Below are 17,853 nucleotides of genomic sequence, written 5' to 3' on the forward strand. Positions count from 1 at the left end.
GTGTATATGGGTTTCGCTCACCTGTGTGTTAGATAGACTCTGATGTTATTACATTGTTGTATATCACATATACTAACATGTCCATGTGATTTAAAGGGACAGTGTTTCCCGATATCTTCGTCCCCGTCTAGTTAACCAACCGCTAAAATTAACAGGTGCTCGTTTTGGGCAATTTAAAACTTTTTTTGCGATTACCGTAATTACTCTGATAAGACAAAATGCCTGTTTTCTACTCCACTTGTGCTGCTTGTCCTTATATATGTTATATGAACAATTCATTAAAAAGTGTTTGAAGAAAAACTGTGTACGATGTGTACATGTATGTGTTCAACACGTAACATACATGTACATGTATACATGTATAGTTTACACATGTGCCGCACTAGAATAGAGTCTTTCCACAGCATTTTACACTGTATATTTCATACGGATTTTGCTGCAAAAAACGCGTGCAAATGATACATAGTATTACAACGCAATAAATATCCCAGTTGAATATATATATATAAATGATTGTATTGAATGAAGAGAGATGTGTGGACAGATTGAATAATAGATTTTGACTTATACATGTATCAGAATCTGAAACTTTTCCCACTTCGACTTTTGGTAATCTTTAGATATGACTTACTTACTTCAAAATTAATTACCGTTTCGGACTAGTGATAATTTCAGTTTACATGTACACGTATGCTGTGAAGAGAACAATATCTTAAATCAATGAACCATAAAAGGATAAATGACCAGAGACCTTAGACAAGGTGAAGTTATACGATTAAAAAAGAAATGAAATTAAAAAAATAACATGTGGAATCAATACATAAGCAGAAACATATATACATATATATATAATATTATGTTTCTGATATATGTAAGCCATGTAGTGGCGGCGTTTGAAATCTGAAGGCTATATATAGCTACTAGAGCTGCTTTTAAAAGTCTTGAAATGCAATGATGGCGTCTGAAGTCAATCTACGGGATTAGTAAATCTATAATAGAAACTGTCTCTAATACGGGAGCATACCATGTAGTAAGATACAAAGTGTATAAATTTGGACTTCTATATTAATCTATGCACACTGGATACCTGTATCTGGTGCCAAACTTGTTGCTCGATCCCCGCCTACATTTTTGTCGAGGTCGGGATATCACAGCCAGGATGGCTAAGGGCGCCTAACACAGTCGGGATATCTACGCAGTAGTGCATAACACAACCGGGATGTCTAATGCCGCCTTTCACAGTCAGGATGTCTAGTGGCGCCTAGCCTAACACAGTCGGGATGTCTAATCGCGACCGACACAGTCGGGATATCTACGCAGTGACGCATAACACAACCGGGTTGTATAACGGCACCTAACACAGTCGGGATGTCTAATGGCAACCAACAAAATCGGAATGTCTGGTGGCGCCTAACAAATATGGGATATTTGGTGGCGCCTAACACAGTCGGGATGTCCAATGGCGCCTAACAAATATGGGATATCTAGTGGCGCCTAAGAAATATGGGATATCTAGTGGCGCCTAACAAATATGGGATATCTAGTGGCGCCTAACAAATATGGGATATCTAGTGGCGCCTAACAAAGACGGGATATCTAGTGGCGCCTAACAAAGACGGAATATCTAGTGGCGCCTAACAAAGACGGGATATCTAGTGGCGCCTAACAAAGACGGGATATCTAGTGGCGCTTAACAAAGACGGAATATCTGGATGCGCCTAACTCAGCCGAGATGTCAACTGGCGCATGTCGAACCTGAAGTGCCACTGAATCATGTTTTGTTAATCGGTCAAATGGCGCCTGGACGTTGTTCCTAGGTACTGGAACTAACTTTATAAGTCTTGTGATCTGGTGGCCCATAAGCCCAGTCTGAAATTATGGTAATTATTGGTAAAGCTTTCTTGCAGTAAACGGAGCTTTTATTTCCAATTCTGTTTTCAATACTTATGGATGTTATCAAATGTTTGAGAACAACTTTACTTATATACACAATACTGAAAAGAATGCGCGCAAAATGGAAATGTCCATGATTTATTTCCATGCCGATCCGTCGAACTTCCGGTAAATCTGACTACAAATGACCCGTATGACCCCGAAAACAGTGACGTAAACACAACTTCACACACTTTTAGGTCCATGTTACGTGTACACTGCGGGGCTCCGGCGAACCTGTTCCCAATCTCCCCATTAAAATTATCCTTTATTCGAATGGAACAGGTCTGTGTGGTGCTGCACGCTCCGACTAGGCCCCCGGATTGTTAGGCAGCAATATCTAATGTTTGTATATAGACAGGCCAAGTAGATTGATGTTACCCATTGATCTGCCTGGAATCATCACAGCCCCTCTCCTATCGGCCTGTGATTCCGATGTGTTTTCTAATTAATGCCCACCTATATATATATCCACCTTGTACTGGCAGTCGGTGCCGAGATATCACGCGCTACAATAATGAAACACACTATAGCCATCTCATCAGCAGCAATATTTGGAGCATCAGTTGGAGATTTTTTTCGTACCACAACTTTTTTTTCATAAACTTTTTATTTTCTATTGGTTGAAATATCTCATGTGTAAAAGACTTTATCAGACATAAACTTAATTCGCTTTGACTCATTAGCCCAACTTGTTAAACAATGGAAGATTGAAATACCTCTGAGATGTTTTTTTCTGTTCTATTTTTACACATCCATTCTTAATAACAGAATGTGTGTACGATGAGCTTCTTTATTCATGCTGTGTAGATACTCGTCAGCCAATCACAGGCGAGCAACTGTCCTTCTCGCGTAATGCCATGGAGACGCTGATTTCTAAACGGCAATTAAAATGTAACGGAGAGCAGGTGCGTGTGGTGTACAGTATAACAGTCTTCTGACTACAAGCTTGTTGTTTTAGCGGATTTACCACTCATTAGTGCGTTTGTTAACCCTTTATTAACGTCGGTGGTTTTGTCTTTTCAGTTTCCCTTTCTCGGAGATGTACCTCATTCATTATTATATGGACTTTAATGTTTCATTGCGTTTCACACGTTATTGAACCTTTGATGTAATGATATATGATGCCGCGGTGACCGAATGATTAAGGTGTTCCAGCATTCCCACAATCCCTCCACTTCTGGGTCATATACATAACGGTGGTTATGCTCCGGGTACTCCGGCTTTCCTCCTCCTACAGTGTATATCTCCTTGTTGACTCCGACTAAGGAAGCTAAATCAAACTATATAATATGAATCTTTCGATCGGATTAATAAAATATTAATTTATTAACGACGTCGATATCCAGGGTGTCACCCTCGATACTCCAGGAGTTATTATCACTGTCGTTATAAATCCACGATGGCTATAACGAGAGTGATAGTAACCTTTAAGAGTATCGAAGATACACGGATGTATGCGTTTTCTTAGTTTAAAGTGTGACACTTACAAGTAAAAAAACAACCACCCCATTTTCAACTAACTTTCCACTTGAATCTGTTACGTGCAAACGCTCACCAAGTCAACTCTAGTTGTGATATAGTCGACAATGTTCCACTCTGATTTGAATTAAGTTACCTGTACTATAAACTATGAATGATTTAAAGATGAACGGTGAGTGGTCAGGTTCAGGACAGATGGGAAATCGTTCCGAATTTTGGCACTCAAGTGATTATTTATTTATTTTTTTCGTAAAAGAAACCAGACGTTATTTATAATATATCAAATGAATGACTACTCATTGTTCAGACATCATTTTTGATAGAATATGCACACAACTCAAAGTACAAAGCAAGGACACAAGAGTTATCGTCCTTGTGATATCCGCTTTGTACGGATTAAGATGGAAAATGTTGTAAGAGTTGCTCTCCTTGGTCTGCTACATACGGAAACTGGAAATCTATTCCGGTATCACAACCTTTCTAGATTTAAGTGACATAATAATTATTTATATTTATGAAAAGTTACATGCGAGATAACTATACATTTCCTGTTTGGCATATATATAAATTTATATAAAGTATATAAATTCATAAATACTCTATTGATGTTCTTAAAAAATAAATCATCGAAATCTGAATTATCATAAATCAGGCGCAATAATGAACGGCGGCATCTCTTGTTGCGTTGTATTCGTTAATTATATTGATAGAAAATTTAATAAGTAATAACTTACTTACTTTCTAGTATAACAAATTTATGTTTATAATTGTAACACTTTTCAGATGTCGAAACGAAGATCCATCTCCTTTCATGTTTATGTGACATGTTAAATCGATGAAGTTTTCCATCGGGAGATAACTCTCCCGGGCTTCCATACTTGTCCTTCAAAATTAAAAAGTTCTGAATACATAAGAATATCATTTTGTCCGATTTAATGGCGAATCCAGGCAGCTATTCTCTTCACTTTAGTAAAACGTCCGAGGACGTACAATAATGTGCTGCTGTGTAAACGATCTAGGGAGAAGAGTACCAGTCCTCTTAGTCAAAGTCTACCATGACACTACTCCTAACTACTTAAGGATATAACTCTTACATAAAATATGTAAAAATTAAAAACACGTAAATCAAACTAATTACAAAAACACCAAATCTTTATTTATGAAATAAACAGGTGAAACAAAAATATAATGATTAATGATTCTATTGTTTAGCGGGTTAATCATGATTATTTTGTACAACAATATAGACTGGTGGACTATTGATGGCTGGGACCGTCAGAAAACATGGTATAGGTTAGTGCTTAACTTAAGGGCAATTTCATGAATACATGTATACTAATCAAATCTTTATTATAAATCGATATGAAATGAATATGATACTTTGAGATGCTACACCAGGGTCATTGATAGAGCACACAGCGTCAACATGGAGAAGTATACACGTGTTAAGATGGAGGAGTCTACACGTGCATTACCTGAGGTTGTACACGTTAGCTGCAGTGAACCTTGTAAATTATTATCTTCCCTTTTTCTAAAATCTCTCTGAAATGTTATACCAAAAGCATTATCTACTGGATAGGATAAATTAGAGGCACTTCCGGTCAATGGAAGCGAGAAATTAACACTGACTGGCATTGGGTGTCCGTCCGCATGCGTGGCCCACCAGAGAGGTCCTATGTAGCGCCCAAGGAAGGCCGTGTCAGTCACGGGGGTGAGCACCATTCGGCCAAATCGACCGTATTGAAGAACTAACTGTGTGCGGTTCTCGATGACCACAGAGATATTTCCGAACGCTGGGTGTCCGTAAGTTCCCACATAATTCCCCATTGGTCGACTGTTGTTCCAAAATGTTCTGAATTGGTCGAAGTCCGAGACCAGTGTGGAGGTGGACACTTTGCCCCAAGGGGCGGGAAAAGAGCAGGCAGTGGCACGGTCCAACCATGGTGTGTCTCCTAACAACATATCCGCCGCGCGACTCATGATGACCCGGATGGGATGCTGGTTCTCGTTATCACGTGATCCAGTAAGAGAGACAAATATGCCAATATCTTGGTCAGGAAATAACCACAGTAAAGACGAAAAGCCAACGATCCCGCCAGAGTGCCAAACACGCTTGTAACCTGTGAGATATAAACACATAACATAAGTTAAATATAGTTAAACTTTGAACTATTCGGTGAAGGAGAAAACATGTAAGATCTACATTTCCGCCGTCAATGGTGTTCGTGGTGATGTGGACAACTGACAGTTAACCTCTGCGGAGGAATCCATTAAGACTTGTAGGTAATGACTTTGGACCTAAAAACTATGCCCCTGACCCAAAGAACAGAAGTAAGTGACAGAACATTGCATGCAAATTCACTTTGTGCTTCTGAAGCAAATACCATCATTTAGACATTCCAATCGATACCAAATCTGACTAAAGCAAACTGCCAAAGAGGGGTGAACCTAACAGGACATTCTATAATAGCATGGTTTCTACGAATTCTTTTCATTCTAGTTCTGAAATTATTCCGTCTTTGCACATTATAGAGTTGTGGCATTATTAGTTCGTGAGCGAAACTAACTGGGCATGTTTTTATGTGTATATATATATAATTCTTACGTTCCACTCACACATACAGAACATAAGCTCGATACCAAATCGCAAGAGCAGATAACTTTGAACTACTCGCCTCTGTAAACGGAAGTCATCCAGCCAAGTGCATACGCCATAGATACGTCATCGATTGGGTAGGTGGGGCGGAACAAATTCTTCTCCTGGAAGGGCGTGGCCATCTGACTAGCATACGTCTCCGCCAGGGTGGCTTGATCAATATTTATTGGGGTCAAGGACGTATTCCTGAAAGCGGTCAAGTGAAACTGTATCCACCTTCCCATGTCGTTAGCTGTGGTGTAGATCGAGCCAGCTGGACCCAGGGGGTCGACACAACTGTAATAACAACAAAACATCTATTGTGCTTACGAACGCAATACCAAATGTGTTTCGATTGTCCATGTCCGTTCTCAGCTACTGTTGGTAAATCCAATAAACAATTAACATTTCTAATATTTTTAATGGATCCATGTACAAGTTTCATCGAAGTTTGTCTACTAGAAGTCAACATTGCTGTTTATTTCAAATCGCAACATCTCTTGGAAATTTCCGGCAATTTCCATCTCCGAAGACTGCCGGAAATTCCGAGGATGTTACAATAAGGATAGTGCCCAGTTCCCTGTACTAGCAGAAGAAAGACGATGAGTAGACAGCTAAACCAGACTTTTCTATGGTAACTGTAACCCGTGCTGCGTGCGTTTGGAAATTGTCCGAATACAACAAAACTTCAAATGTAGGACAGGAAGACGGACATTACATGTAGTTACTTATTTCATTTTTTGTATTTGATTTTTTTGTTTCTGAAACATGATCAATATTTCCCAAGTTAACGCAGTGCTTAGTTTCCTGAATTGATTTGTTTATTCGGAACACAATTACCGGAAGTGCCCGGGGCAAACACGAAAACCTGACAATGCCGTTTTTTTATCGGGAATCACTTTTACATAATTGGAGGATGTCTACGGCAATCGACATCTTTATCCGTAATTAGGATTATATCTCGGGGCATCAGGCATCACGAAACAAAAAAGTGATAAAAGTGTTCAAGAGAGGGACGAGTTTCGGGTGCATATGTATGTGGGCGTTTTTTGTAATCCAAATTCTGTCACAACTTATTTAAGAAGAGTCGCACATTCTAAGGTATCATTCTGTCACAACTTATTTAAGAAGAGTCGCACATTCTAAGGTATCATTCTGTCACAACTTATTTAAGAAGAGTCGCACATTCTAAGGTATCATTCTGTCACAACTTATTTAAGAAGAGTCGCACATTCTAAGGTATCATTCTGTCACAACTTATTTAAGAAGAGTCGCACATTCTAAGGTATCATTCTGTCACAACTTATTAAGAAGAGTCGCACATTCTAAGGTATCATTCTGTCACAACTTATTTAAGAAGAGTCGCACATTCTAAGGTATCATTCTGTCACAACTTATTTAAGAAGAGTCGCACATTCTAAGGTATCATTCTGTCACAACTTATTTAAGAAGAGTCGCACATTCTAAGGTATCATTCTGTCACAACTTATTTAAGAAGAGTCGCACATTCTAAGGTATCATTCTGTCACAACTTATTTAAGAAGAGTCGCACATTCTAAGGTATCATTCTGTCACAACTTATTTAAGAAGAGTCGCACATTCTAAGGTATCATTCTGTCACAACTTATTTAAGAAGAGTCGCACATTCTAAGGTATCATTCTGTCACAACTTATTTAAGACGAGTCGCACATTCTAAGGTATCATTCTGTCACAACTTATTTAAGAAGAGTCGCACATTCTAAGGTATCATTCTGTCACAACTTATTTAAGAAGAGTCGCACATTCTAAGGTATCATTCTGTCACAACTTATTTAAGAAGAGTCGCACATTCTAAGGTATCATTCTGTCACAACTTATTTAAGACGAGTCGCACATTCTAAGGTATCATTCTGTCACAACTTATTTAAGAAGAGTCGCACATTCTAAGGTATCATTCTGTCACAACTTATTTAAGAAGAGTCGCACATTCTAAGGTATCATTCTGTCACAACTTATTTAAGAAGAGTCGCACATTCTAAGTTATCATTCTAAGTAGATTATTATTTGTTCATTAATGCGACCACTAAATATGTATTGTTTCTTGGTTTTACATGTATTTATATCGCCGTCTCTATTAGTTTGTTCCATTCTCTCTGTCTTTATTCCGAGAGCTGTAACATTTTAGTTGATGACCGCTTTATATCCCTACGGCCCAATTGTCCGAAAGCCCGTTATTCCGAAGACCCAATAGTCCGAAGGCCCGATAGTCCGATGGCCCGATAGTCCGAAGGCCCGGTAGTCTGACAAGTAACTGGAATTTATATGCGAACAGGACTACCCGCAATGCAATGAAACATTTATCACAGATTTCGATACAAAAGACCCTGTATGCGACTCTTTAGATTGGACACTGAAAACGATAATAAAGAACGAAATGTAGCGTAATCTTGAAATACAACATGTACGTAATCGTATTTATGTTAAAGTGTATATACATTTTATATGTTCACTCCATTCCTGTTTAACATTTTCTCTTACAAATATCATTATGCGAACAATTTCCATTATTTAAGGGGAGAAAAGGTCAAAGATGCAAAAATAAGTCGTTAAGTACATATATATACCAATTACGAAACTTTGTTGTGGTCCATATGGTGTTATAACGCCTTGGTAGAATTAAATAATGGCCGAGGATGTAGTCTGAGGTCATTAATTTCTATATCAGGTACATTATGTATAGTTCCCTTGAAAACTGTAAAAAGAATTTTCCGATTTATAACTTATTTACAGGAAGATCGATGGCTACAGGACGTCACCCTGAAGAACTCAACGTTTGGGTAATGATGTCGTAGAAGGTATATTGACTCGAAGTTTCTAAAAATGGAAACTTTGAATCGACATGTTATAGTATATATCGAAACTCACACATGTTATAGTATATATCGAAACTCACGTGACCATGTATTATCCAATGGGAAAAGAGCAAAATCAGAGAATGTCTAACACATCGAGTCAATATACCTTCTGTTTTCAGGGTGACATCATGTAGCCATCGTTCTTTCTGTCGTGTAATGAACATATAAATCAAATAATTATTTTGGCATTTATCAAAGGAACACGTCTTTTATAGAAATTGAGAACCTTTGATTGGTTTCAAAATTGATAAATATAGTTTGATCATGCAATGCTACACGAGGAAATATCATCTTGTCGTCCATATAAATTGGTTGATAAATTACCAAATTATATATTTATCAAAACTCACTGAAAACATATAACAAATTAATAACGTGAATTATAACAACGGTATCACTTTACTAATTTTCGGACAATCGGGCCTTAGGACTAACAGGCTTTAGGACTACTGGGTCTTCGGACTATTGGGCCGTAGGGATATAAGGCGGTCACCCATTTCGATTCCTCTTCTTTGTAGCGATGTTTTCGTAAAATGGACTTCCCTTACCCCTTGCAACATCCCTTTCAATATACTCAACAGTTCATAGCGATCCCGTGATTTAAATGTATGCGACTATAGAGACCGCAATGCACCCTGAGGGAGATTACTTACTATAAAAGTTTTTCGTTTAGCCGGACTGGTTTCCGGTCCCTACTAGCGTACGATAAGGCAAAGCTTCGGTCGAAGTCGGATACTTCCGTCACAAAACCGGAAGTGTCCATACCAAGAGGCCGGAACAAGAAGTCTCTGACAAGCTCCTCCCACGTTCGACCCCCAAGTTTCTCTGAGACGTGGCCGGCCAAGGTGTACATAAAGTTACTGTAGGCAAACTTTGTTCTGAACGGCAGGAAGGCGGGCAGGTACTCCAAATAACTGTTGGAAACAAACAAAATGCTATCAAATGTTCTTAAAAGATTTGTTCTACATTGCTAGGTTGCTAGGTTACAACAATCACTTCACAAAAGTATGCCATTTATTTAATATCGAAAGTTTCCTTCTATACAAAAGTATGATTTCATTTGGAGAATTTGTTATAAAGAAATTAATAGCTTCGACAGTGTCGCCAGTTGTAAGAATGGGCGATGTCGAGAATGGGCGATGTCGTCAATGTGCGCATGTTCCTTGTGAGTGACACTTCCTGTCTAACATATCGGATATCTCTCCATGTCCAGAAAAGTGAAACTGCGACTTCGGGCATAATAAATGACTAATCCCGTGAAACAATATCTTGAACTCATCACCCAGTTTATCTTCACAGACGGAAACGGTCTCAAGTCTTGGAATATATCCCTCTTTGATGTGCACAGATTGGGAAATGATGTATCTCAGAAAACTTCATACTGTTTACAAGACTGTATATCACATTTTGAACGTTTGGCAACGGTCAATGTCTCCAGGCTAAGATGATAAGACAAAGGTCATCAGGTCAAGGTCGTCGGAAAAAATTAAATACAGCAAAATACGCTGATTTTTTAAAACAAAAGTAGTCAGTCGATAAAGCCGACAGTTAAAAATGAAAGTAAAATAGAAAATGTAACGAAATCTGAAATATCAAGAATAGATAAGTTCTCCTGTCGTATCTAAAGAAGTGGCAACCTAAGTTTTCTCTTAGTTACCAACACGACAAACATGCGTACTCGTGTACCATACTGACCACAATAGTTACCAACACGACAAACATGCGTACTCGTGTACCGTACTGACCACAATCAGGTTTCGTGGTAACTAAAAACCCTTTCAATTGATACACCTTAACCAGGACAGGGGCTACTTCTCAACATGCCATGGCCGATACTATTTGAAAGAAAACATTTCATCTCAGCGCGAAAGTTTAATGAATTGGAATTTGATTTGCTTATGGGTATGATTCCCTGCCGCATAAACTTCTTTCAAAAGCAGCTTCTCAACAAATCTTGTCAATGTTTACATTAAAATACTATTCCGAGCATTTCGACCTATACGTTGCAAACAATTCAGAACACTAGCAGAATAGAACACGTTCCGATTGTACCTCTAGAATTGACAGATTCCATTATGGTTCATGTTAAAAGACTGCAATGCCGCCAATGGAAACAAGCGATATCTTGACCATCACACTTAAGCGTGTTTTCTACAGCATGGTAAAATGGACACACCTACTGGAATGACGGATAGGAAGCTATGTCGCTCAGAAACTGTCAGAAGGTCAGTGTGCGCACTTGATACCATCACCAATTGGCACTGAAGGTTCTCTGTCTGTCTATGCTGATGAAACATTCTTATTTTGTTGTACTCGTTTAACTGGGTTAAAACATTTGATGAATATCATTTCTGAAAATATTCAGATTCTGTCGGATTAATTTCTCTTTGATCAGTGCAGAATTTTATTTAGATGGTTTAGTAACGACGATTTATTGGATTCAATGTAACTGCTATTGAAAAATATGAAGTCAAAATGTAATCTTATAAGAATGTTTAAAATATGAAAATACTTCAGTGGATGTTCATTAACGTGATCAGTGCTAAACAGTGTTATCGCTAACAAGTTAACTTACAGTACTTGCCATAATCAGAATGCACTTATTGGCAAGTGGGAACCGTCGGCATTTTCCGTAAATGAGAAAATGTACATGTATTAAAATGTTATGACATTACGCATTCTCCGTCTGGCGTTATAGCTAATTATAACCGTCTACGGAAACTGCCGAAGGTTCCCAATTGCACACAAACGCTTCATTTTAACAAACATGTACCTGATAAACTCGTCCCTTGTGACATTTTCCGGAAAGCCTACCAGTAAAGCGTTGAAGAACCCCGGAACACCCACCTTGTGGGCCAACAAGTCCCGCAAATTCACATTTTCTGAACATAATTTGTTAACCAACCGGAAGTCACTTCCCAGAATGCTTCGTAATGGCGTGTCCCACGTGATTCTGAAAAAGACAATTGAACGTAGAAAATGTCATTTTTCGATAATGATGTAGACACCATTTCTCTCGAGTGTAATTTTCGAAAAGTTTATTTAAACAATTGATAGAAATATCTTGAAATTTTATGGGTTTTGCATATAATTTGTGCACGTGTAGAGGGATTGGACGGGACCTATCATCGATGGCCAGCGCAATCAGTAGAGCGTCCGGCTAGAGGTCCCGGGTTCGAGCCTCGGTTTGGCATTTCTTCTCTTGTGATACAACTCCAATGTTCGACAGCAATCCGTTTTATCACTCTGAAGGCAATGTTATATAACGAACAATTGACGCACACGTGTTCAATGCACGATTTCTACAAAGTAATTAGGGCATGCTTTGTAATAGAGAGTTCTAGAACGAAGTCAAAATATTACATGAATCATTTATTTAGGTTATATGTTCCCTTTACTTATATGCTAAAGACGTCATTGTTAGTACTGCGCGTGCTAACGAGGTTGTGGCGTTGCTCCTCCCAATATATTGCTCCGCGGCCTTTCATCTACCTCATCTATCTAATCAGCGACGCTAACTGCCGTTTTACGATGACAAAGAGAATTACAGATAGACACTCGTTTAACAATTCCCCGTCATTTCGCCTTATCTGGCCGTAATAAGGCGCTAACGGAAGTGTAATCTATGTACTCTAGTTAGAGTACATGCATATTACAACATTGCTTTTATGATCGAGTTTCGTGCCTATATCAGAAAATCTGGGCCAACTATATTAATATATGAGCTAAATTATTATGTACAGGTATACCTGTGGTGTAATCACCAGCAGAGATAACGGATATGAGTCGGTCTTATAACGCGATAATCCGTAATCTACAACTCCTCAAAGACGACCATAATGATAAGTATCACTCTATCAACATTTAAGCCGTGAGTTGGTGAATCCACGGCTTCAGTAACATGAGACGGCATTCATTTGAAAGCAACTCCTTTCTGAGCCAGACCTACCTAAGACAATATGGTTCCGTCCATGGGAACAATCCTGTTCAATCTAGATCATGTATGCATCTCTCATTTCAATGATACATTTCAATAATCCAATCAGACATAGTTATTTGTTAAAACATTTGCTATAATCTCAATACGTAAAACATGACGTCATTTGTGTAACGTCGCATCTGATTGGCTGAGCATTTGCTTAACGATATTTTAGAGAAAAAATTCCCCCCCAAATTGAAATTTTACTGGATTGTCCCAAATCGTTTAAAAGTCTTGTTATATAATAATTCATAAAATTTGACTTTAATTATGGTGATTTTTTAAGTGGATTGCAATTGTATAATGCTTTCTTTTACAATTTTATGGTACAAGAAAATCGGGAGACAATTTGGTCTCAGAAAGCTAGACATGTGACTGATGGTACCATTGCAACATCTCCACAAGGTGAACCATTACGACGAGGCGGTATACAAACGGGGCTGCCATTTTAGGCACTTAGAATACATTCATGTTCAGCAATGCGCACGGCATTTCACTTGTACTAGAAAAAACTGTTTGTCATGCTAGCTATTTTATATCTATCTGCTATTATCAATTCCATTATAAAGGTATCGTAACAACTATGTCGGGTTGTTCTATGCGATGCGTGGTACACGTACATAGCTAATACCTTGATAACTAGGTGTAACAAATATGTGAAGATGTAGGTAACACCCTAACATTTACAATATGATGTGTTTGGTTAGGCCGGTTACAGACGCTAAGTACAGTAATGAAGTGGGGATAAGAGGGAGCTGTACAAAGGGGACGGAGAGAGGGCTGTTTCACAGGGGACCTTTTATAGACATTATCGATCTATATGGAATTACAAATTTTATCAGCACAAATCTTGATTAAGGTCTGTCATCAGCTAACGGAAGACGCCCCGGATATATTAATATAAACAGTTGTACATAATTAGGACGAGTTTTAACAACAAGAAAAGTAAATTCATACAGGTGACAGTTATACCACCAACTTAATCAAACAAAAAGTACTGGGTAAGCTAACTTAGAGAAAGCACAGTCTAGAGTACGGTATAAATGTAATATGGTAAAGGTTAATAAGTACCTGTATGTAGGCAAAAGTAACCTGTATGTAGTCAATAGTTACCTTATGTAGGCAAAAGTAACCTGTATGTAGTCAATAGTTACCTTATGTAGTCAATAGTTACCTTATGTAGGCAAAAGTAACCTGTATGTAGTCAATAGTTACCTTATGTAGTCAATAGTTACCTGTATGTAGGCAAAAGTAACCTGTATGTAGTCAATAGTTACCTTATGTAGGCAAAAGTAACCTGTATGTAGTCAATAGTTACCTTATGTAGTCAATAGTTACCTTATGTAGGCAAAAGTAACCTGTATGTAGTCAATAGTTACCTTATGTAGTCAATAGTTACCTGTATGTAGGCAAAAGTAACCTGTATGTAGTCAATAGTTACCTTATGTAGTCAATAGTTACCTGTATGTAGTCAATAGTAACCTGTATGTAGTCAATAGTTACCTTGTGAAGTCAATAGTTACTAGTATGTAGACAATAGTTGCAGATATGTAGTCAAAAGTTACCTTATGTAGTCAATAGTTACCTGTATGTAGTCAATAGTTACCTGTATGTAGTCAATAGTTACCTGTGTGTAGTCAATGGTTACCTACTGTAGTCAATAATTACCTGTATTGAGCCAATGGTTACCTGTTTATAGTCAATAGTTACATGTATGTAGTCAATAGCTACCTGTATGTTGTCAATAGTTACAGGTATGTAGTCAATAGCTACATGTATGTAGTCCATAGTTACATGTATGTAATCAATAGCTACCTGTATGTTGTCAATAGTTACAGGTATGTAGTCAATTGTTACATGTATGTAGTCAATAGTTACCTTTATAAGGTAAATAGCTACCCTGATGTAGTCAATAGTTACCTTTATGCAGTCAACAGTTACCTGTATGTAGTCAATAGTTACTAGCATGTTACTAGTCAATAGTTGCAGATATGTAGTCAATGGTTACCTGTTTGTTGTCAATAGTTACCTGTATACCTTATGTAGTCAATAGTTACCTGTATGTAGTCAATAGTTATCTGTATGTAGTCAATAGTTACCTGTATGCAGTCAATAGTTACCTGTATGTAGTCAATAGCTACAGATATGTAGTCAATAGTTACTTGTATGTAGACAATAGTTACCTGTATGTAGTCAATTGTTACCTGTATGTAGTCAATAGTTACCTGTATGTAGTCAATAGTTACCTGTATGTAGTCAATAGTTACCTGTATGTAGTCAATAGTGACATATATGTAGTCAATAGCTACCTGTATGTTGTCAATAGTTACAGGTATGTAGTCAATAGTTACATGTATGTAGTCAATAGTTACAGGTATGTAATCAATAGTTACATGTATGTAGTCAATAATTACAGGTATGTAGTCAATAGTTACAGATAGGTAGTCAATTGTTACAGGTATGTAGTCAATAGTTTCCTTTATAGGGTAAATAGCTACCTTGATGTAGTCAATAGTTACCTGTATGTAGTCAATAGTTACCTTATGTAGTCAATAGTTACCTGTATGTAGTCAATAGTTACCTGTATGTAGTCAATAGTTACATGTATGTAGTCAATAGTTACCTGTATGTAGTCAATAGTTACATGTATGTAGTCAATAGTTACATGTATGTAGTCAATAGTTACATGTATGTAGTCAATAATTACAGGTATGTAGTCAATAGTTACAGATAGGTAGTCAATTGTTACAGGTATGTAGTCAATAGTTTCCTTTATAGGGTAAATAGCTACCTTGATGTAGTCAATAGTTACCTGTATGTAGTCAATAGTTACCTTATGTAGTCAATAGTTACCTGTATGTAGTCAATAGTTACCTGTATGTAGTCAATAGTGACATGTAGGTAGTCAATAGCTACCTGTATGTTGTCAATAGTTACAGGTATGTAGTCAATAGCTACATGTATGTAGTCAATAGTTACAGGTATTTAATCAATAGTTACATGTATGTAGTCAATAATTACAGGTATGTAGTCAATAGTTACAGGTATGTAGTCAATTGTTACAGGTATGTAGTCAATAGTTTCCTTTATAGGGTAAATAGCTACCTTGATGTAGTCAATAGTTACCTGTATGTAGTCAATAGCTACCTTTATGCAGTCAATAGTTACCTGTATGTAGTCAATAGTTACTAGTATGTAGTCAATAGTTACCTGTATGTAGTCAATAGCTACCTTTATGCAGTCAATAGTTACCTGTATGTAGTCAATAGTTACTAGTATGTAGTCAATAGTTACCTGTATGTAGTCAATAACTACCTGTATGTAGTGGATAGTTGCATGTATACCTTGTATTATCAGTACTTGCATGTGTGTGGTCAATTGTCACATTCTCACTACGAAATTTAAACTGAATGTAGATTTTACCTTGGTTGTGTGGTGAGCAGTTTGGCGAGGACAGTGGTGGTAAAGGCCTTAGTCAGGGATCCTATACAGAACTTGGTTTCATTAGTTGCCTCTATTTTATCCTCCACTTGAGCGTAACCAAATCCTTTAGTATATATAACTCTGTTATCCTTGACCATTGTGATGGTCAGTCCGGGCACCTGTCGACACCTCATCACTGTTTGGACGTAATCCTCAAACTCACGTAACATAGGGGCCGTGATGGGCCCCGCCCTACACAGTACCGCCACATAACTTAGCACCAGTATCCCCCGGGCGTACACCATGCTCACGTGACGAGAAGTCTAGTCTCTCACTCATTTGTTTCCGTAGAGCAATAGGTTTTACCTGTTGCAATCCACAAGATAAGCGGAGAGCCTCCTATGTCTCTGGACGCCTCAGACAAGCCTGTAGATGGGATATAGACAAAGCATGCCACTTTTCCGCGCGTTTTCGGACCAGTGAGCTTCAGCAGCTGAACGAAGGTGTGAGAAGTAGCACCTCCCAGCACTGACAAACGTGGTGGGGACCGTTACCTGATTAGAGAGTCGCCCTGGAGCGGCCCAGGTCAGGCCAGTCCAATATCGCGAAGTAATCGTCTCGTGATGGTCTCTTAATTAGCACCAGACCGGACTGTCCAGCACGCGCTCTGGTCGATATGTGATACAGCACTTCTCTGATATCGTCTTCGCTTCAATCCTTTGTTTCATGTATATATTTATTTTGAGAACGATTTGTGTACATGGTTTGATGGGCTGTCATCCTGGCCTATAAATAGCTCAGATCAATTTGATGGAACACGATAAGGACTATCCGATGCCCCTTGGAGCTCCGGGAATTCCAAACGTATTAGTTGGGGTGATTACGGAGAGCGTCTGTCCCTCTTCATAACGATCACTTTGTCTGTAATCTGACAGAGCAGTCCGAGGGGTGTTTGGTATCAAATATAACATCGATCTTGATACACTAGAGTAAGGCATCGTCAATGTGAAAACAGGGGATTTGTATATCTATACAATATACAAAACAAATCCTATATAGAAAATCGAAGTTTGAAGGTCACATGGTGTTCCCGCCCAAAATCTGACGATAATCCAATGAATGAAGGTCAAATTTTGGTTTCTCTGGTTCCAGCAATGGTCCACTGTGGCGAAGGTCACATTTAATTTCTCCTGATTGAAGCTGTGATCCATAGGGGTGAGTTCATATTTAGTTTCCTCTAATTGGAGCTGTGATCCATTGGGGTGAAGGTCATATTTAGTTTCCCCTGATTGAATTGTGATAACTTTTAACAACTTGTAAGAAGTTTGGGTGATAACAGATTTCTATATTACTCCCAGACACACAAACATACATTTTGCTATATTTACATTTTCACTGCAGTCCCACTATGTAACCTTACCAAATGCAGTTAGCAGTCATATAGACAATGAACTTCAAGCGCATATTATGACGCCATTATCATTGTGACGTCACAATTGTCGTGCCA

General features: G+C 38.2%; 1 protein-coding gene across 1 annotated transcript; it reads right to left on the bottom strand.

Moving 5' to 3' along the window:
* Positions 1–4,545: 4,545 nt before the first annotated feature.
* LOC138327009 (uncharacterized) lies at positions 4,546–17,009 on the bottom strand. The gene is made up of 5 exons (XM_069272973.1): positions 16,347–17,009; positions 11,718–11,897; positions 9,598–9,858; positions 6,090–6,346; positions 4,546–5,534 (listed from the first exon to the last, which is right to left on the bottom strand). Exons 1-5 carry the CDS (start codon positions 16,649–16,651, stop codon positions 4,804–4,806), a joined length of 1,734 nt encoding a protein of 577 aa, XP_069129074.1. The 5' UTR covers positions 16,652–17,009; the 3' UTR covers positions 4,546–4,803.
* Positions 17,010–17,853: the final 844 nt, after the last annotated feature.

This window comes from Argopecten irradians, chromosome 7 (assembly GCF_041381155.1).
Source record: "Argopecten irradians isolate NY chromosome 7, Ai_NY, whole genome shotgun sequence".
Classification (NCBI taxonomy): Eukaryota; Metazoa; Mollusca; class Bivalvia; order Pectinida; family Pectinidae; genus Argopecten; species Argopecten irradians.